Source organism: Hyperolius riggenbachi, chromosome 8, assembly GCF_040937935.1.
Source record: "Hyperolius riggenbachi isolate aHypRig1 chromosome 8, aHypRig1.pri, whole genome shotgun sequence".
In the NCBI taxonomy this organism is placed as follows: Eukaryota; Metazoa; Chordata; class Amphibia; order Anura; family Hyperoliidae; genus Hyperolius; species Hyperolius riggenbachi.
This window is the reverse complement of record NC_090653.1, coordinates 260,918,536-260,935,676: the sequence shown is the minus strand read 5'-3', so window position 1 is coordinate 260,935,676 and position 17,141 is coordinate 260,918,536. Positions and strand designations below refer to the sequence as shown.

Here is a 17,141-nt window from a genome sequence, read left to right as displayed (position 1 = left end):
AGCCCCTCCCAAACAGGACAAGGGAGAGGTATGTGGCCATCACGTATCTCAACCCCTCTTCACAGGGCTGGATTTACCACAAGGCACTGTAGGCACGTACCTACAGGCGCCTGGTGATGGAAAGGCGGCACACTGTCCTGAGCACAGCGTAAATGAGAGGCTACTCACCCTGCTCCTGGCATTCCGCTGATGAGATCTCCCTTCAGTCAGGGGCACCTCTAACTACTTAATACTGAGGCTACCTCTGACTACCTAATATTAAGGGACACCTGTATCTACCTATGATGGGCAAGGGAAGTAAAGGAGAGGTGACAGCTGGGCCAGCCAGCACACTTGTGGTGCAGTTCGGTGGGGGTTTGTAGGTTCCTGGAGGGCGAAGACTAGGATGCCAGGTCATCTGTGCCTAAAGGCTCCGGTGATGTAAATCCGGGCCTGTCTCTTTGGTTTCTATTTGTATGGAGGCGGTTGTTACAGCCAGGGGCGGATGGGGAAGGGGGTTGGAGCTTGTACGGCACGCTCTCGTAGTGTAGATAGGCATTTGCTTGACTTTGGGGAATAACAAAGACCAGTGTCAGTCACATGACAGTTTCAGTTTCCTTCTAAATTATGGCATTTAGATAGATTTTTAATGATGGATTTATTTTGTTCTTAAAGGGGGTTGTAACATCCAAAATAAAACATTGCCAAAAATTAGTTTGTGCTCCAAATATACAGAATACGTAAACCTTTTTCTAAAATCAAGAAGTTTTGAATCAGGATGATACCATTTATTGGCTAACTTAAAAGAATAAGAGTAAGCAAGCTTTCGGCTGTATAGCCTTCATCGGGCTTCAATCCTGTTTGCTCACAATAGGCTAAAGCAGCGCAGCTTGATGAATCAAGTCCAAGATGTTGGAACAGACATCTATATACATGCAACATCAAAAGGGGATACATAGATTTTTTTCAAGCATAAATACATGTCATTAAGATGACTTAAAGCGGAATATAACCCTGCATTTCAACTTTGCTCTAAAACATTATTTACAGCATATTATATGCAAAAAGCATTTTTTTTTACTAAACCAGCATTGGAAGGGTTAAACACAGAGGTTTCAAGTTCCGTGGAGAGATATGCAGAAGTTCAGATAGATACATTCTATTTAGTTAGATGTATCTATTGATAAACATTACACACTCTTTGGCTGTCCTCCAAGCTCCTTCTCAGTCAGAGAGATGAGTCACATTCAACACTTAGATACATTTATGTAAACACAATGTATCTATTTCAGCTTCGGATGCATCTGCAGAAATTTCCAGGAACTTTAAAGCCCTGTGTAACCCTTCCAATGCTGGTCTAGTAAAAAAAAAATGCTGGTTGCATATACGGTAATATACTGTAAATAATGTTTTGGAGCAAAGTTGAAATGCAGGGTTATATTCCGCTTTAAGTGAAACAGAACATCTAAAAGGGGTTTTAGAGGTTGGTAGCTGAGATAAGACTTCTTGTTTACACAATACTCACAGAATTGGGACTCGGAGGCATCGTAAATTCTGAGTTCACAAGTTTAGCTATATAGGCTGAGAAAGAGTTATGGCACTAAATATCATAAACCTCATACGAGTATAAAAAGTTGTCGTCCTTATTCAAGCCTTTGTCCACAGCTTTGAACCAATTTATAAATTTTGTTTCTGTTATTAATCTATCTTTTGACGTTTTGAAGCCACCCTTCAGGGCAGTGACACGAAGATCATCCATGCTGTGTCCGCTGGAACAAAAGTGTGTAGCAACTGGGAGTCCAGATTCTGGATTGTTAATAGTGTGCCTGTGTCCATTCATATGTTTGCGCAGAGTTTGTCCAGTTTCTCCCACGTACATAACATTGGGGCATCTAGCACACATGATCAGATATACCAGATTGGTGGAACCCCAGGAAAATTTACCCTGTACTCTGTACTCCTGTTGCGAACCTGGTATCGTTACCCTGTCAGTGGAGTAAATGTGTCTGCAGGTCCCACATCTTTTTTGTCGGCAGGGTGATGGTCCATTTTGTTGTGGCCTATTCAAAGAACTCCTGACAATCAACTGTTTTAGATTGGGTGGTTGCCGATATGGATGTGTACCCCAATTTATTTCTCTTTTTACTTGATCTGGGTGCCTTTGCCTAACTTTCAGGAACTGTAAAGTGCCAGCTGGATTGGGGAAAGTTTTTCTCTTTCTAGCTACATACAGGGCCGGCCTTAGGTTTCACAGTGCCCTGAGCGAAACCTGATTTTTGTGCCCCCCCCCCCCCTCATCCTCTTTGCACATGCGCGCACACACAAACACACACCCTTATGCAATTCACCTTTTCTCCTGAGTTACCTCCTAGGACAGTGGTTCCAAACCTTTTCGACATTGTGATACATCACACCAAACGCTCAGATTTCTGTGACACATCACATATGTATAATAGAAAAATACCAATAACCACAAAATGGATAGAGTGCATTATCCCGAATACACTTAAAAATGAAGGCTAGAAACTTTCAGGAATATTAATAAAATCAGCTGGACAGTTGGTGCCCCCCCCCTCCCCCCGCCCCCCATTTAGAATGATAGCAGAGCACTGACAAGTTTCACCACACGTTATAGCAACAGTCGCCCCCCCCCCCCCCCAAAAAAAAATGCCCTCAGACTCAGTATAGGTAGGTAGCCAGGTATAGGTGTCTCCAGTATAGGAGCTCATGTGTAGGTGCCCTCAATATAGGTAGCCAAGCATAGGTGCCCCAGTACAGGAAGTCAGGTGTAGGTCTCCCCCATAGGTAGCCAGGCGTCGGTGCCTCCAGTATAGGTAGCAAGGCCGCAGTGCCTCCAGTATAGGTAGCCAAGCATAGGTGCCCAAGCACAGGAAGTCAATTGTAAGGTCTTCCCCCCCCCATAGATAGTCAGGCATCAGTGCCTCCAGTATAGGTAGCAAGGCATCAGTGCCTCCAGTATAGGTAGCCAGGAGTAGGAGGCCCTCCCTCGGTTAGATAGCCAGCTCTAGGTGCCCCCCTTGCAAGCCGGCGCCCTGAGCGACCGCTCGGGTCGCTCAGGTCAAAGGCCGGCTATGGCTACATATCAAGCTTATCTAAGCATGCAAATAACAAAACTTTTCCTACAGTTAAGATAAGGACATTATGGCTAGAAGAAGGTATTCGAATGCCCTCCAACCTTTTCAAGAGTTAACACAGAGATGTAAGCCTGCTTGTTAGGTGATGTTTGCCATGGGAGGTACATAATAAGCTGTAGCACTAGGGAGGGAAAATTAACACTGAGATGGGTTGAAAAAAAAGGGCACAAGTGATATCACTTTTGGCATCACAGAGAAACAGTAAGGATGGAAACGAGCAGAAATATTATTTTCTTTTTTTCATATTACATTCCTCGTGAATCAAAATCAGTATCAGAAAATTTTATATCGCCAAGCACGACTGGGTCGTGCCCGGAATTGGGCTTGGCATACAGTGCTGAGTGTAGCAATACACAAAAATACAACAATTTCAACAAACACCATTTACCCGAGAAGGGTTACACACAGAGTTCAATTACAGACAGTACAAAGTGCACAGTGCAACAGTTTCTATCTTGGACAGGCTTCTACAGGTAACAGTTTCTATCATGGACAGACTTGTACAGGTAGGGCCAGCATGTAGGGGGAGAATGAGAATGAAAGTGATCAGCGTATGGGGTTAGAGTACATAGAGTTCAGTGAGTTGACGGCTGAGGGGAAGAAGCTGTTCCGGTGCCTTGAGGTCTTGGTGGCGATAGACCGGATTCTCCTGCCCAAAGGGAGCCGACTGAAGAAGCAGTAACCTGGATGTGAGGGATCATTGGCAATCTTCACCACCCTGGATCGCAGTCTGGAGTTGTAGAGGAGGTACAGAGGGGGGAGTGGTTTGCCAACAATTCTCTCTGCTGATCTTACGACCCTCTGTAGTTTGTGCCTGTCGCTGGAAGAGGAACCGGCATACCAGACCAGGATGGAGATGCAGAGGACAGATTCGATTGCGGCAGAGTAGAAACTCGCCAGGATTTTTTGGGACCTACAAAACTTCTTCAGTTGGCAGAGGAAGAATAGTCTCTGTTGGGCTTTCCTCTGGATGGAGGTAGTGTTTGTTCTCCAAGTTAGGTCTTTAGAGATGGTAGTGCCCAGAAGTCGTGCACAAGGGACTCTTTCAAATTCTGTGTTGTCGATGCACATTGGAGGTAGGGGGGTGGCGTGCTTCCTAAAGTCAACGACCACCTCAACAGTTTTTGCTGTGTTGAGGACCAGGCCGTTCTCCCTGCACCAGTGGCAGATCCTGTCTACCTGGTGACGGTACTCCCGCTCATCATTTTTGGTGATGAGACCCACAATGGTGGTGTCTTCGGCAAATTTGATCACTTTGACAGAGCTTGCCATGGATCTGCAGTTTTTTGTGTATAGTGAGAATGGGAATGGCGACAGCACACATCCTTGTGGGGGCCCCTGCGTTGGTGGTCCTTGGTTGTGAGAGTATAGTTCCTAGCTTCACAACCTGGGATCTGTTTGTGAGGAAGTCTGTGATCCACAGGCGTAGGGTAGGGTGGACCTCGAGTGCAGTAAGATTCTCCTGGAGTATTTGGGGGCTGATAGTGTTAAACGCTGAGCTGAAGTCTAGTAGGAGGACCCTGGCATATGAGCCCGGCCTATCTAGATGGTCATAGACAGACTCCAGGCAGGTGTTTATGGCATTATAGGTGGACCTGTTTGCTCTGTGTGCAAACTGGAGCGTGTCCAGTCGGGCCTCTGTGGAAAGTTTCAGGAGGGGCAGAACCATACTATCAAAAGTTTTCATGATGACAGATGTGAGTGCCACAGGCCTGTAGTTGTTGAGGTAGGAGACACCCTGTTTTTTGGGGACAGGAATGATAGTGGACCTCTTGAAGCACGTGGGGAGTCTGGGGACTCCCCCTTCCAGAAGGGATTTGGTGAAGATAGAGGAGAGGATGGGAGTAAGCTGTCGTGCACAAGTTTTCAGGCAGGCCGGTGACACACCGTCTGGACCAGAGGCTTTCCTAGAATTTAGTCTTATCAGGTGCCGCAGAACGTCGCCTTCATTCACAGCTAGAGGCAGTGGGCTTGGTTGTGGAGCAGCAAGAGCAGAAGTGGGAGCAGGGGGCTCTGGAGGATGTGCGGGTGCCCTCTGGTTCTCGAATCTGCAGTAGAAGTCACTGAGGCTTTCAGTGAACTCGATGCTGGGGTCGCGTGCTGAAGGGGTGGCTTGTATTTAATGGCGGCCTTTAGCCTCTTCCACACTGCCCGTGAGTCCTTAGAGGCGAGGTTCTGTTCTAATTTTTCTGCAAAGTTCTTTTTGGCGACCCTATGTTCCCTGTTTAGGATGTTTTTGGCTCTCCTGTAGTCCTCCTGGTTGCCAGACTTGTGTGCCGCTTCCTTGCTCCTCCGCAGTTGCCTTAGTCTGTTGGAGAACCACGGGTTGTCATTTGGGTAAAGTTTGAAAGCTGACAGTGAACACTAAAACAACAGGATAGGTGGGCTAAATAAGTAATTTCTCATTGGATGAATCTCATTTTATCTTTTCAGTTAATATGGCGTTTCACCCCATTTTAAGTGATGACATTTTCCTTGTAAGTTCAGTTGCAGAGTTTAAAGAGGAAGATTTTTTGTATGGCCTGTTTCACCTCCCTGTTCCTCAGACTGTATATAATGGGATTTAGGACCGGGATGACCATGCAGTAGAAGGCAGACACAACGCTGTCCATTTTGCCTGTATCGGTGGATGTTGGCCTCATGTACATGAAGATAAGGCCCCCGTAATACATGATGACCACTGTCATGTGGGAGCTACAAGTGGAAAAAGCTTTCTGCCTCCCTGATAATGATGGGATTCGGAGAATGGCTGCAACAATAAAAACATAAGTGACAAAGATAAAGGTCATGAACCCAGCCCCGAACACCATGGCGGAGACGGATGTCAAAATCTTGTTGATGTATGCATCAGTGCAAGACAACTGTAGCAGTGGTTGTACCTCGCAATACAAGCGGTCCACCTTGTTCAGTCCACAGAATGAGAGTAGAGAGGTGGGAAGGGACTGGATGATGGAGTTCACGATACCGCTGGTCCATGCGGTTGATGAAAACTGAAGACATAAGGCTTGGTTTATGATAACCCTATATCGCAAGGGCAAACAAATGGCAACATAGCGGTCATAAGCCATGATGGCCAGGAGGACACATTCTGTAGTGGCACACAAGGTGAAGACATAGACTTGGCAAATACATCCCCAGAAGGAAATGATGTCTCTTTGGGTTACAATGTTGTTGAGGATGTTGGGGATTGTCACGGTAGTGTAGCACATTTCTAGAATGGAAAGGTTGGCCAGAAAAAAATACATAGGTGTATGAAGATGATTGTCAGATATTGTAGCTGTCAAGACAACTGTATTGCCAACTATAGTCATCAGATATATACTCAGGAAGACCACCATGGAAGCATAGCGATGCTGAGGAGCACTGGGAAGTCCTAGAAGAACAAAAATGGTGGTTGAGTTGGGAGAACTGATGATTGCCATAAGCACACACCTGCAAGAACAATATCAAACATGACATGAGACAATGACACATTTTGTGGTCAATATGGAGGATAGTGCTTTTGGGTTGAAGGTCTATCTAGAATCCATAGAGTGTTGTATGTTCAGCGCCTGTCTCTGTGGTTTTCCTCCAGGTCTAGTTTCCTCCCACATCTTAAAACATACTGCTACTTTAAAGAGAACCTGTATTGAGTAAAAATATTTAAAATAAACACATGAGGTAACTTCAAATGAACATTAAATAGTTACCTTGTCATCAGTTCCTCTCAGAAACTCACCATTTTCTTCTGACAACAATCTCTTCCAGTTCTGACAATATTTTGTCAGATCTGAAATATAGCAGTTGCTGTCAGTAAAATATCAGTTCCTGTCAGTTATAGCTGAGAGGAAAACCGATGTACCAGGTAATGTCCATGTTTCCCTATGGCTCAAGTGGGCGATGTTACAGTTTAACTGTGTGCTTACCAGAAAGCTGTTATGGGTAATGACCATTTTCAAAATGGAGGACGGAAAATTCCCTTGATCACAGTGAACAAACAGGACGCGGGACAGGAGAAAGATTGAGGAGTAGATTACATGGAAGGTAAGTATGACTTGTGTATGCTTATTTTGACTTTTAATTTTCAGTTCAGGTTTTCTTTAAGTGGCTTCTTCCTAAATTGCCCCTGAACTGTGGTGGAGATATTATATGAAGGACAGTGAGTGATGTGATTTGTACAAACTGGATCTGAGTAACTGTAGCTGTATCTTCGGCCAGGCGATATACTCATGTCGAAGGATTACATCTCCCAGCATGCATTGCAGTGGCTGGGAATGCTGCACACAGGGTCTGCCTGGAGAAGATGGATACCAGGGCAAAGACTGGAGGTTAGCAAGCAGCCCCCTGAAAGTAAGTAATACCTGTCACCCCCTTTCCCCTCCAGGTATCTCAGCAGCATCCTCAAAATTTGCCCCTACCTAGCCCCCGACACCACCAAACTCCTGGTCCATGCTCTGGTCATCTCCCGTCTGGACTACTGCAATGCCCTCCTTTCTGGACCTTCCAAGATCAGACTCCACCCCCTGCAATCTATTATTAATGCAGCTGCCATTATCATTCTCTTCCACTTCCACCGTTCCTTTTCAGCTGCCCCTCTTTGCAAGCCCCTTCACTGGCTCCCTGTCCCCCTCAGTATTACATTTAAACTGCTCTGTCTGGCATAAAAATCCATCCACCATACCTACCCACCATACAGCTTGGATCTTGTCTAGAGATACTCCCCAACCCATTGTTTTTGCTTCAACCACAGTCTATGATGTCCACCCCTCATATCATTTGCTCATTCCCGGGGCTTAAAGGAGTTATCAGGCAATTATAACGAAAATAAGTGCCAGTGCAGTTTCTAGGTGAAATTTCTCCCAGGGCGAGTGTCAAAAAATACGCCCCCCCCCCCCCCACCCCCTTTACCCCCGCCCGGTTCGAATCCCAGCCAGGGCACTATTTGAATGCTCTCCCTGTGTCTGTGTGGGTTTCCTCTGGGCACTCCAGTTTCCACCAATATCTCAAAAACATACACATAAGTTAATTGGCTTCCTCCTACGAGATTACAATACAAATACTTCACTAAATACATAGACGTAACTATGGCAGGGATTAGATTGTGAGGTCCTATGAGGACAGTCAGTGACACGACTACAGTACGTATGCTGTAATGTGCTGCAGAAGATGTCATTGCTATATAAATACATATTAATATGGGAGGACAGTAGACTATGACTATGGTAGGATTAGATTGTTAGCTCCTGAGGACAGTCAGTACTCTGTAAAGTGCTGCAGAATATATTAGTGCTTTATAAATACATAATATTCAAACAGGGCACACTATGGAGAGGGCGGACAGGCCACACTACGGAGAGGGCGGACAGGCCACACTACGGAAAGGGCGGACAGGGCACACTACGGAGAGGGCGGACAGGGCACACTACGGAGAGGGCGGACAGGGCACACTACGGAGAGGTCGGACAGGGCACACTACGGAGAGGGCGGACAGGGCACACTACGGAGAGGGCGGACAGGGCACACTACGGAGAGGGCGGACAGGGCACACTACGGAGAGGGCGGACAGGGCACACTACGGAGAGGGCGGACAGGACACACTACGGAGAGGGCGGACAGGGCACACTACGGAGAGGGCGGACAGGGCACACTACGGAGAGGGCGGACAGGGCACACTACGGAGAGGGCGGACAGGGCACACTACGGAGAGGGCGGACAGGGCACACTACGGAGAGGGCGGACAGGACACACTACGGAGAGGGCGGACAGGGCACACTACGGAGAGGGCGGACAGGGCACACTATGGAGAGGGCGGACAGAGTAGGTGATGGGAAAGGGTGAGTAGAAAAAAAGAAAGGGCTATAGCCATATGAAATTATATAAAGTACAATCATATGCAGCTAAGTACTAAACTTAAATGTACACACATTTTATCTCCATATATCTATTCCAATGCAATAATATAATTGGGCTACTGCCCTCCTATTGACTCATTGTGAAAAACAATCAAAGCCTGCATCCCCCCACTGTGTCCTTTTGTCACCATCCTCATCTATTCAGGGAGATGTGCAGCTTGATCACAGGAAGAGCAGAGTAGGGAGGATTGCACTGATAGACTGTCAACCAGGCAATCACAGTGCCTGGTATTCCAACAGAGCACATGCTGTCTGCAAAGTCTTCCATGCTTTTACTTTTTACAAGTAGATGCCAGTACACAAGTTTGGCATTGGCGTTATATGACCCCTCTCCCCTGATGTGCGGAGCTGCAGTTTACATTCCCTACTTTAATTACTTGTTGGTGCTTCTGGCTTCCTTCTTTTTCCTCCCGAGTATTCAGCTCACATCTGCTCTGCTCTCAATACCTCCGTGTAGCTGAGGGGAGGGGCGAAGCTACAGAACAGTTGACTGAGTCTGACACGGATAAGAGGAAGAGAAAGACAGGCTGCAGTGAGAGTGTGTGACATGAACAGCCGCCCGACTGCCGACTTCTATTAAGGGAAATAGTGTGGAGTAGCATGCGGCCATGTGACGTGCACATCAGCAGGAAAAGAAAGCCAGGACTCCTATCGGTGCTGCGCTCTGTACTATCAGCCTGCACCACTCGTCAGGCTCCCTCTAGCAGTCACAATGTCTCCATCCTGCGCCCTCCTTCCTTCACCTGCTGGCCTGCGCTCAGTGCTGTCGCACGGCCCGCACGGTGGTAAAAACGGCCATGATAAGTGCTACCTACCCGGGGGCTTTGTCCAGCCCCAAGCTCCCAGCATTTCCCTCGCTGCATCTCCGCCGTCAGCCGTTCCCTGCCGCTGCCTCCTGGTCTCGGCGATGACGTCAGGTCGACCTGGAGGTCGGCCTGTATTGCGCCTGCACGAGCGGCGCTGTCAATCACCGCCCAGTGGACTGGAGTGTACTGCGCAGGTGCAGAAGTACTGCACTTGCGCAGTACGCTCCGAACCACGTGGCGGTGATTGACAGCGCCGATTGCACAGGCGCAGTACAGGCTGACCTCCAGGTCGGCCTGACGTCATCGCCGGGGACCGGGAGGCAGTGGCTGATGGTGGAGGGACATGCTGGGAGCTTCGGGCTGGACGAAGCCCCCGGGTAAGTAGCACTTATTTTCATTATAATAGCCTGATAACTCCTTTAAAGTGAAGAGGAAGCACCCTCATGTATTTTACCATATAGATCAGTGGGAACATTAGAGAAAACACCTACCCTGCTCTCTGTTTCATTCTTCACTGCTCAGCCTGCTTGTTATCAGCCCTGATAAAATCCCCCACTGAGCATTCAGTCTGGCTTTGCTCAGAAATCATGAGAGTATTGTGGAAACTGCAATTATTAGAGAACGGTGCAATGTTATAAAAACAAAAGCTATATACCTGAAAATAAAAATATGAAATTGTGACAATAGGACGCAGCGCAAAATTGTGAGAGTGGTATGCAGCTAAGAGGTGGGGGCGAGTCCCAAGCCCCAAACGTAGAGATAAAAGACAGTAATGCCTCAGCGCACCAACGGACAAAAAGGATGGCTTTTCCTGCAAGTGTGCCGCCGCCTCAGCGAGCCAGGCCAGCCGATAAAATATGTAAAAGGAGCCATTTTTAGCTTAATTGTTACTCTCTGCAGAATCCTGCATTGTTCTAGTGAATTGGCAATTTCTTTATAATTCCCCTACAAGGCTTTGATGCCCCCACAGTTGCACTGGATATACTGCTGTCATCTTCTTATGGGGTATCAATCTAAGATATTATCATTGTATATTGAACAATGCTGTACTTTTGTTATTTGTTTTGGAAAATAATAAAAATAAAGTTTAAAAAAAAATATGTAAAAGGAGCAATACAGTACCTCTTCCAGCCGTGCGGGTGGTTGTTAGTACCTCTCTCTGTGCAACAACAATCTTGCTGTAATCCCGATATCCAGGAGCGCGATGCTGCTCAGCTCAGCGTGGATGGAGTCTGACCATGTGATCCCCTGGTCAGCTGATACCTGAAAATAAAAATATGAAACTATTTTCTTTGCTACTAATGTTCTATCAACTATCCGTACTACACATACAATTAATTATATTGTGAGGTTTGAGGACTGTCACTGTAATATTGAGATGTGTAGAAATATGCAGCTGAATTATCACATACAGCCACTAGAGGGCATTAGAAGGTTTAGAATAATGTCTGGAAAAACTATTTGGATTTCTTGTGCCCGTATTGCATTTATGAAAAAATGCATTTTCAAACATGCAAAAATTCGTTTTCTTATGCCTCATAGACTTCAGTGCATTTATGTGAAAATTACACAAAGTTACGCAAAATCAAGATTAGCCAAGAAATCATAATTGCGTTCAAAATCAAATTATGCGCAAATAATACCGAAATTACTCCTTACTATGAACACTACACATGATTGTGGCAGCAGCAGGTACACAGCATTGTGGGGTGGAGGAGAGAAGCAGGTACACAGCATTGTGGGGTGGAGGATGGAGGAGAGCAGCAGGTACATAGGATTGTGGGGTGGAGGAGAGCAGCAGGTACACAGGATTGTGGGGTGGAGGGTGAAGGAGAACAGCAGGTACACAGGATTGTGGGGTGGAGGATGGAGGAGAGCAGCAGGTACACAGGATTGTGGGGTGGAGGAGGGAGCAGAGCAGCAAGTACACAGGATTGTGGGGTGGAGGAGGGAGGAGAGCAGCAGGTACACGGGATTGTGGGGTGGAGGATGGAGCAGAGCAGCAAGTACACAGGATTGTGGGGTGGAGGGTGGAGGAGAACAGCAGGTACACAGGATTGTGGGGTGGAGGGTGGAGGAGAACAGCAGGTACACAGGATTGTGGGGTGGAGGATGGAGGAGAGCAGCAGGTACACAGGATTGTGGGGTGGAGGAGGGAGCAGAGCAGCAAGTACACAGGATTGTGGGGTGGAGGAGGGAGGAGAGCAGCAGGTACACGGGATTGTGGGGTGGAGGATGGAGCAGAGCAGCAAGTACACAGGATTGTGGGGTGGAGGGTGGAGGAGAACAGCAGGTACACAGGATTGTGGGGTGGAGGGTGGAGGAGAACAGCAGGTACACAGGATTGTGGGGTGGAGGATGGAGGAGAGCAGCAGGTACACAGGATTGTGGGGTGGAGGAGGGAGCAGAGCAGCAAGTACACAGGATTGTGGGGTGGAGGAGGGAGGAGAGCAGCAGGTACACGGGATTGTGGGGTGGAGGATGGAGCAGAGCAGCAAGTACACAGGATTGTGGGGTGGAGGAGGGAGGAGAGCAGCAGGTACACAGGATTGTGGGGTGGAGGAGGGAGGAGAGCAGCAGGTACCAGTGGCGTCTCTATAATAGGGCGCAGGGGGGCGTGGCGCACCAGGTGTCAGACACCCAGGGGGGTGTCGCCACGGCCCCCCACAGCAGCACAGCAGGAGGGAGAAGCAGGGCTAGATGGAGGGGCTGTGGAGGCAGCGGTGGGGAGGGGGGAAATATCGCCCCCTCCCCACCTGGGACCCCTCCTTCTGCCTCTCTCTTCCCCCTCCAGAATAGCGGCGACAAGTGCGGGGCGGCCGGAGGCGCATGGTCAATTACTTACCTAATTTCCGCGTTCCAAGCGTGGAGCGCAGCGTCATGACGTTACAGGTCTCCGCCTCCAATGCCGCCCACTGTGCTTCCGCTAATCAGGAAGCACAGTGGGCGGCATTGGAGGCGGAGACCTGTAACGTCATGACGCTGCGCTCCACGCTTGGAACGCGGGAATCAGGTAAGTAATTGTCCATGCGCCTCCGGCCGCCCCACACTTGTCGCCGCTATTCTGGAGGGGGAAGAGAGAGGCAGAAGGAGGGGTCCCAGGTGAGGGAGGGGGGGGGGATATTTCCCCCCTCCCCACTGCTGCCTCCACAGCCCCTCCATCTAGCCCTGCTTCTCCCTCCTGGGGCACCTACACTGGGGGCAACTATACTAGCTTACTGGGGGCAACTATACTAGCCATAGTGGGGGCAACTATACTAGCCATACTGGGGGCAACTATACTAGCTTACTGGGGGCAACTATACTAGCCATAGTGGGGGCAACTATACTAGCTTACTGGGGGCAACTATACTAGCCATACTGGGGGCAACTATACTAGCCATACTGGGGGCAACTATACTAGCCATACTGGGGGCAACTATACCAGCTATGCTGGGGGCAACTATACTAGCCATACTGGGGGCAACTATACTAGCTTACTGGGGGCAACTATACCAGCCATACTGGGGGAACCTATACCAGCCATACTGGGGGCAACTATACCAGCCATACTGGGGGCAACTATACTAGCCATACTGGGGGCAACTATACTAGCCATACTGGGGGCAACTATACTAGCTTACTGGGGGCAACTATATTAGCTATACTGGGGGCAACTAAACTATACTAGCTATACTGGGGGCAACTAAACTATACTAGCTATACTGGGGGCAACTAAACTATACTAGCTATACTGGGGGCAACTATACTGGCTGGGGCAACTATACTAGCTATACTGGCTGGGGCAACTATACTAGCTATACTGGCTGGGGCAGCTATTCTGGCTGGGGGCAACTATACTAGCTATACTGGCTGGGGCAACTATACTAGCTGTACTGGCTGGGGGCAACTATACTAGCTGTACTGGCTGGGGGCAACTATACTAGCTATACTGTCTGGGGGCAACTATACTGGCTGGGGCGACCATACTAGCTATACTGGGGCAACTATACTAACTATACTGGGGCAACTAGCTTCACTGGGGGCAACTATACTAGCTACACTGGGGGCAACTGTACTAGCTATACTGGGGGCAGCTATACTGGGGGCAACTATATTACCTACACTAAGGGCAACTATACTAGCTATATTGGGGGCAACTATACTAGCTATACTGGGGCCGCTATTCTGGAGGGGTAAGAGAGAGGCAGAAGAAGGGGTCCCAGGTGAGGGAGGGGGGGATATGTCCCCCCTCCCCACCACTGCCTCCACAGCCCCTCCATCTAGCCCTGCTTCCCCCTCCTGGGGGTACAGCCTCCATATCACTCTCATCCCGGGTTCACTTTAAATTAGTTAGCTCCGCCCTCATCTGGTCATGGCCATGCCCATTTTTCGCCGCAGGCTATAGCCACGCCCATTTTTTTTGGGCGGGGGGTGTCTTTTAATACCCAGCACCGGGTGTCAAATGCCCTAGGTACGCCACTGGCAGGTACACAGGATTGTGGGGTGGAGGAGGGAGGAGAGCAGCAGGTACACAGGATTGTGGGGTGGAGGATGGAGGAGAGCAGCAGGTACACAGGATTGTGGGGCGGAGGAGGGAGGAGAGCAGCAGGTACACAGGATTGTGGGGTGGAGGGTGGAGGAGAGCAGCAGGTACACAGGATTGTGGGGTGGAGGATGGAGGAGAGCAGCAGGTACACAGGATTGTGGGGTGGAGGAGGGAGGAGAGCAGCAGGTACACAGCATTGTGGGGTGGAGGGCGGAGGAGAGCAGCAGGTACACAGGATTGTAGGGTGGAGGAGGGAAGAGAGCAGCAGGTACACAGATTGTGGGGTGGAGGTTGGAGGAGAGCAGCAGGTACACGGGATTGTGGGGTGGTGGGGGGAGGAGAGCAGCAGGTACACAAGATTGTGGGGTGGAGGGTGGAGAAGAGCAGCAGGTACACAGGATTGTGGGGTAGAGGATGGAGTAGAGCAGCAGATACACAGGATTGTGGGGCGGAGGATGGAGTAGAGCAGCAGGTACACAGGATTGTGTGGCAGAGGAGGGAGGAGAGCAGCAGGTACATAGGATTGTGGGGTGGAGGATGGAGTAGAGCAGCAGGTACACAGGATTGTGGGGTGGAGGGTGGAGGAGAGCAGCAGATACACAGGATTGTGGGGTAGAGGAGGGAGGAGAGCAGCAGGTACACAGGATTGTGGGGTGGAGGGTGGAGGAGAGCAGCATGTACACAGGATTGTGCGGTGGAGGATGGAGGAGAGCAGCAGGTACACAGATTGTGAGGTGGAGAATGGAGGACAGCAGCAGGTACACAGGATTGTGGGGTGTAGGAGGGAGGAGAGCAGCAGGTACACAGGATTGTGGGGTGGAGGAGGGAGGAGAGCAGCAGGTACACAGGATTGTGGGGTGGAGGATGGAGGAGAGCAGCAGGTACACAGGATTGTGGGGTGGAGGATGGAGGAGAGTAGCAGGTACACAGGATTGTGGGGTGGAGGATGGAAGAGTGCAGCAGGTACACAGGATTGTGGGGCGGAGGAGGGAGGAGAGCAGCAGGTATACAGCATTGTGGGGTGGAGGATGGAGGAGAGCAGCAGGTACACAGGATTGTGGGGTGGAGGATGGAGGAGAGCAGCAGGTACACAGGATTGTGAAGTGGAGGATGGAGGAGAGCAGCAGGTATACAGGATTGTGGGGTGGAGGATCGAGGAGTGCAGCAGGTACACAGGATTGGGGGGTGAAGGATGGAGGAGAGCAGCAGGTACACAGCATTGTGGGGTGGAGGATGGAGGAAAGCAGCAGGTACACAGGATTGTGGGGTGGAGGATGGAGGAGAGCAGCAGGTACACAGGATTGTGGGGTGGAGGATGGAGGAGTGCAGCAGGTACACAGGATTGTGGGGTAGAGAAGAGCAGCAGGTACACAGATTGTGGGGTGGAGGATGGAGGAGAGCAGCAGGTACACAGGATTGTGGGGTGGAGGATGGAGGAGAGCAGCAGGTACACAGCATTGTGGGGTGGAGGATGGAGGAGAGCAGCAGGTACACAGGAATGTGGGGTGGAGGATGGAGGAAAGCAGCAGGTACACAGCATTGTGGGGTGGAGGATGGAGGAGAGCAGCAGGTACACAGGATTGTGGGGTGGAGGGTGGAGGAGAGCAGCAGGTACACAGGATTGTGGGGTGGAGGGTGGAGGAGAGCAGCAGGTACACAGGATTGTGGGGTGGAGGATGGAGGAGAGCAGCAGGTACACAGGATTGTGGGGTGGAGGATGGAGGAGAGCAGCAGGTACACAGCATTGTGGGGTGGAGGATGGAGGAGAGCAGCAGGTACACAGGATTGTGGGGTGGAGGATGGAGGAAAGCATCAGGTACACAGCATTGTGGGGTGGAGGATGGAGGAGAGCAGCAGGTACACAGGATTGTGGGGTGAAGGGTGGATGAGAGCAGCAGGTACACAGGATTGTGGGGTGGAGGATGGAGGAGAGCAGCAGGTACACAGCATTGTGGGGTGGAGGATGGAGGAGAGCAGCAGGTACACAGGATTGTGGGGTGGAGGAGGGAGGAGAGCAGCAGGTACACAGGATTGTGGGGTGGGGAATGGAGGAGAGCAGCAGGTACACAGGATTGTGGGGTGGAGGATGGAGGAGAGCAGCAGGTACACAGGATTGTGGGGTGAAGGATGGAGGAGAGCAGCAGGTACACAGGATTGTGGGGTGCAGGGTGGAGGAGAGCAGCAGGTACACAGCATTGTGGGGTGGAGGATGGAGGAGAGCAGCAGGTACACAGGATTGTGGGGTGGAGGATGGAGGAGAGCAGCAGGTACACAGGATTGTGGGTTGGAGGAGGGAGGAGAGCAGCAGGTACACAGCATTGTGGGGTGGAGGATGGGGGAGAGCAGCAGGTGCACAGGATTATGGGGTGGAGGATGGAAGAGAGCAGCAGGTACACAGGATTGTGGGGTGGGGAATGGAGGAGAGCAGCAGGTACACACGATTGTGGGGTGGAGGATGAAGGAGAGCAGCAGGTACACAGGATTGTGGGGTGGAGGGTGGAGGAGAGCAGCAGGTACACAGCACTGTGGGTTGGAAGAGGGAGGAGAGAAGCAGGTACACAGCATTGTGGGTTGGAGGAGGGAGGAGAGCAGCAGGTACACAGCATTGTGGGGTGGAGGAGGGAGGAGAGCAGCAGGTACACAGGATTGTCGGGTGGAGGATGGAGGAGAATAGCAGGTACACAGGATTGTGGGGTGGAGGAGAGCATCAGGTACACAGGATTGTGGAGTGAAGGATGGAGGAGAGCAGCAGGTACACAGGATTGTGGGGTGGAGGATGGAG

The 17,141-nt window shown here is 50.0% G+C and overlaps 1 protein-coding gene across 1 annotated transcript in view; it reads right to left on the bottom strand.

Annotated features, from left to right (window-relative positions):
- Window positions 1-5,617: 5,617 nt before the first annotated feature.
- Window positions 5,618-17,141, bottom strand: part of LOC137527480 (olfactory receptor 13C7-like) — a 71,929-nt gene continuing 60,405 nt past the window's right edge. The window contains exon 3 of the mRNA XM_068247995.1: window positions 5,618-6,566. Within this exon, the coding sequence (XP_068104096.1) occupies window positions 5,618-6,566 (949 nt within the window). The remainder of the gene's footprint in view (window positions 6,567-17,141) is intronic.